The sequence below is a fragment of the Marmota marmota genome, unplaced genomic scaffold (assembly GCF_001458135.2).
Source record: "Marmota marmota marmota unplaced genomic scaffold, marMar, whole genome shotgun sequence".
Taxonomy (NCBI): domain Eukaryota; kingdom Metazoa; phylum Chordata; class Mammalia; order Rodentia; family Sciuridae; genus Marmota; species Marmota marmota.
In genome coordinates this window covers 3,235,951-3,240,643 of record NW_026000001.1, presented here as the reverse complement: position 1 = coordinate 3,240,643, position 4,693 = coordinate 3,235,951, and the positions used below count along the sequence as shown (strand labels likewise).

General features: G+C 65.5%; 1 protein-coding gene across 1 annotated transcript in view; it reads right to left on the bottom strand.

Annotated features, from left to right (window-relative positions):
- Ano1 (anoctamin 1) overlaps window positions 1–4,693 on the bottom strand; it is a 108,484-nt gene that overhangs the window by 67,403 nt on the left and 36,388 nt on the right. Inside the window, 1 exon segment of the mRNA XM_048807613.1 lies at window positions 3,080–3,409. Coding sequence (XP_048663570.1) covers window positions 3,080–3,409 — 330 coding nt within the window.

Genomic DNA, 4,693 nt, shown 5'->3' with positions numbered 1-4,693 from the left:
CCCCTGCCCTGCTGGGGCCACGCCTCCCCCAGGCTGGCTGCCCCCTCTGTGCCTGGGCCACCCCAGCCACGCCCCCCAGGGCCACTCCAGCTCGGTGCTCAGCTGGTGGGGGGTTGCACGGTATCCCCCCATAGATACCCTGACCCTGGCACCTGTGACCGTGCCCTTAATTGGAACCAGGGTCTTTGCGGATGTGGCCAAGGTCAGATAAAGTCACACTGGACTAGTGTGGCCCTGAAGAGAATGAGAGCCAGCCGAGGGAGGCCCTGTGAAGACCAGGCAGGGACAGGAGAGATGGGCCACCAGCCGAGGACTGCGAGGCCACCAGGAGCTGGCACGGTGGGAAGGGCTCCCTGCAGCCTGGGGGTCCCCGACGCCTGGACTTTAGACTACAGAACCCCAGAGCTGGGGGGGAGGCCTGCGCTGTTCTGTCACCGCAAGAGACGACTCAGCTGTTATGTGGTCCCTGAGAGCCACCCCCACTGTCCCCTCAGCCAGATCACCTTTTGGAAGAAACACATGCTGAGTCGTGGGGGCCCCCAAGACACCCCTGCCTCAGGCCAGCCTCAGCGAGAAGGTGAGCCCTGTCCCTGTGACCTCTCAGCCCGCTGTATCCAGGGCCACACCTGGTCACACACAGGCACCCCACAGAGAGCCAGGCCAGGCTGCTCCTGCACCTGGAGACACCCCCTCCCCCAGGCCACTGGGCCAGGCCACCCATCTGGCCCCTCTGGATCTTCTTTCTCCTTGCCTGAAGGTCTAGCCTTCGAAGCCAGGTTCCCTCCACTGGTGGGGGCGGGATTCTGGCCCCCAGGGACACTTGGCAACGTCTGGGGACACTTTTGGCTCTCCCAGCCTGGGAGTGTCAGCTGGCCAGGCAGAGCCCAGGGGTGCTGCCAAATGCTGAATGCCAGCAGCCAGGGTCGAGGACTCCAGCCTGGGGTCTGAGCCTGGGGTTGTCAGGGGTTGGGAACCTGGCCCACCCTGTGGGTTTCTCTACGGAAGTGCACAGAGGCCCCGGGTCCTGATGGGGAGACAGGGCTCTCCTGGAGCCACTCTCAGTTCCAAGTCCTGGCTCCTGTCCTCTGGGCACAGCCGGGGGTGGTTCATCAGAGGTGGCCACTCTACCCGGAAGCGGACCCCCTTAGCCCTCTCTGCTGACGCCGCAGGCCGCGGGCAGGGCCCGTGTCCACCCGGCCTTCTCACAGACCAGCTTCTGGGATAGCAGGCTGCGGGCCTCGGGGCCACTCACCTCCCAGGAGGCTCTGGTCCCAGTGGCCCTCGAGGGCACAGGTGACCGCTGGGAGGGGGGACCAACTCCCTTTAGCCGCCTCGAACGCTTGGTCTTGCCCCTGCCCAATCCCAATTCCACTCCTAAGGGGCTGATGGGAAAGCCTTGTCCAGCTCCAGGGCCACAGCACCCATGAAATTCCAGGGTCATTTACTGCAGGACTAAAGTTTCTGTTGGTGTCAGTGACCAATGTCCTTCTGACTGCTTTTTATTTCACATGCAGAAGAGACAACATAAATACACTAAAAAGTAGACATCTTCACACGGATTTTAGTGGGACATGGAAAGGACCCTGTTTTCAGCCCGGCCAGCACCCCCCACCCCCGGGGCCAACTGTGCACTGAGCACCTTGCAGGGCCACCCATAGCGACCCAGCGCTGTGAAAGCCACTGCCCTTTCCGGTGACAGCGGTGGACACTGAGGCCTTGCAGTTCACCAAGGACAGGCAGAGGTCGGGGCTCTGCCAGGTCGGTGTGCAGTACCAGACCTCAGAGGCCACTGTCAAGCTGGAGAGGCAAAGTTGTCCTCAGGGAAGAACGACAGAGAGAGGAAGGCCCCCGGGAGGACAGTGTGGAGTCGGCTCTCCCCCCTCGGCCCACCTCCAGGGCCCCCTCGCTGCCTGAGAGGGAGCTAATTTGTTCCTGCTATAAAGTGACATGTGAAATAAACTCTGCATAGTGGCGGCATTGTTCCCAAGGCCGTAGGGCAGGGCGGCGGGCAGAACAATGAGGAGGGCCAGGGGGAGCCCAGGCTCTTCTCCAGGAGAGACCCGAGGACCAGCGCTCACCTGTGCTGGCCACAGTTCTCGGCATCAGGAGGAACTCCCTGAATTTCATTAGCTCACATCCGGCCGGAGCCGGGCAAACGGCTCAAGGCCCTCACACACCTGGACGCCTCCCGGAGAGGACCCCGCACACACCTGCAGGCAGCCAGGCCCGGGGAGGAGCGGACCCAGCGAGACCCAGTGTCCGGCAGGCTCCCTGGCCTACCACGGGGGTCCCCGGTGGACAGCCCTGGGTGGAAATGCTCTGAAGGCTTTCTGTCACCAAACCAAAAGCACTAGTCACTCGAGGACACTTAACCCCAAGCCCACCTTGTTTTCAACACCCACGCTGCCTCAGCCGCTCCCCACGTTAGCCTGCGGACTCCTTCGCCCACCCTTAGCCTGGGCTTGAGACTTCTGCTCGTTTCTGATTAATCTGCACGGTGACAGCTCAGCCGGCCAGGGGCTTCCCTTCCCCCGCTCATGTCATCAAGGGCACCCGGACACAGGGAGGCACAGAGAGGTTAAGACATCCGCCGAGGAGCACACAGTAATCACCATGGAAGGCAGCACCTGCCAGGCCACCCTCTGCACGTGGCTGCATCTGCAGCGGCCACAGCAGCCAGGCCTGGCTGTGCCAGGGTGGGGGGTATCCAGGGCACAGTGTTACCCGATCATGGATCTCAGAGCAGGGCTCCAGACCTGTCTCCTCAGTTGACAACCTCAGAAACCGAGGCCCAGAGAAGGGTCAAGGTCACCCAGGATAACCACGAGGACAGCTTCATCCTCTGTCCCTCTGACTGGACAACCTTCCCTGGGCAGCGACGGACACAGGAAATGTTGGCCCCCGCGGGTCCCAGCTGTGCGGCCAGCGCAGGCGCAGAGCAGAGGCCGGTGGCCCGGGGCTCCCCAGCGCTGACAGACACTCTTCCTTCCCCTCCCGGGGGACGACGGTGGCACTGTCATCTGGCCCTTGCCCAAGGCCAGGAGAGCCCCGCCCGCGCCCCGTCCAGGAGGGTCCTTACGTCCTCGTCGCGCTCCAGCTCCAGGCCGGCCTCCAGCAGGTGGCCCTCGTACTCGTCCCTGCGGAACCGCTTGTCGTCCTCCTGGTAGTCCACGGGGGGCTCGGGGGCCGCGTCCACCGGGGCCCCCTTGCCGGGCAGCGGGTGGTCCTGCTTCCCGCGGCGAGCGCCCAGCGCCGTGTCGCTGGCCGGGGCCCTCCGGGCCAGGCCCCTGGCACCCGCGGGCCTCTTGTGGTGGTACACCAGGATGTAGTCCACCTTGCGCCGGCCGTCCCGGAAGTACTGCCCGAACCTGCACCCGGCGTCGGGGTCCACGGACAGCGAGTTCAGCAGCTGCGGGGGGAGGAGGCGGCCGTCACCTGGCTGGCCGAGCCGGGCCCTCGGGGGCCACCCGCACACGGCCCCCACCTGACCCCAGGCGGGAAAGGGTCAGGAAGGGCCAGGGTCTGTCCCCAACCCGGACAGCGTCTCCTCGTCATTTCCAAAATGACAGCGCAGAGCAGCCCCACGGGGCGTTCCGCCCATGCTGGGTGGTCCGGCCCCTAGGAGGGCCGCGCTGCCAGCCATGTGACTCGACCTAAGGGATTCGGGGCCCACCCCCTTGGACACAGAGAAGACCCCTGCTGAGAGCCAGGTTCTGTCCTGGGGCTGCCACACCAGGACAGGGGCGGGGTGACATTCTAGAAGGCCCGTTGGCTGCCAGCCACACCCTGCCCTCTGGTCCCTGGGGACACCACAGCTAGACGGAAAAAGCTGCAGAGGGCCACCTTCTAGGAAGGACCCGGCACAGGCCAGCGAGGTCAGGCAGGGCAGCAGCCCTCAGGTAACTGCAGGCGCCATCTCAGCCTCTGACCCCCGACACCGTGCCATCACGTCAAGGGGAGGTGCTGGCCAGCTCCGCGGAGGCTTCCCCCAGACAGACGGCAGAGCAGGCGGCAGGAGGGGCCGAGAGGACAGGCCTGCGGCGGGCAGCGGCTCGTCTGGGGCACCGCAGGGGACCCCGAGGAGCACACTCAGCACTGCACCCAGAGGGAGAGGAAGACGCTGGGTCTCTGCTGCTCCTGGGGCGTCGAGTCCCCCACCCATGCCCAGCCCAGAGGCTGCCCTCCCGGGAGAAGCAAGGGGCATCAGGGCTGCAGAGCCCGGTCTGAAGGCCTGAGGGCGTCGGGCAGAGCGAGGAGGAAGCGCCAGGCGGGTTGAGAGCCAGCGGTCTCAGGACTGTGACGCCCGGGGCCCCTCGGGTTCTGCTGGCTGTCACAGCACAGGCCAGCTGCGCGCCGTCTGGGCTGTCAGGACCACGGGGTGAGGGCACGCAGGGCTGCAGGCAGGCCTCCCAGCACAGTGGCCAGCAGGGGGTGCTGCCCGTGCCCCCACTCAGCTGGACTCCTCCTCAGGAAGCCTGCCCTGACCCAGTGCCCTGGAGTGCCCCTAAGCCTGTATGGGACTCAGCTGTCCCTTTCCCAGGGCACAGAGCAGCTGGAGAAGTGAGCAGACCCTCGTCCACGGTGAGCCTGCAGGCTCTGCTCCCCCCTCTGGGACCCACTGTACCCCATCCCTCCAGGCTGCCATGCTCCCCACCACAGCCCCCAGCCACCTCTGCCCCCGTCCCACCCTGAG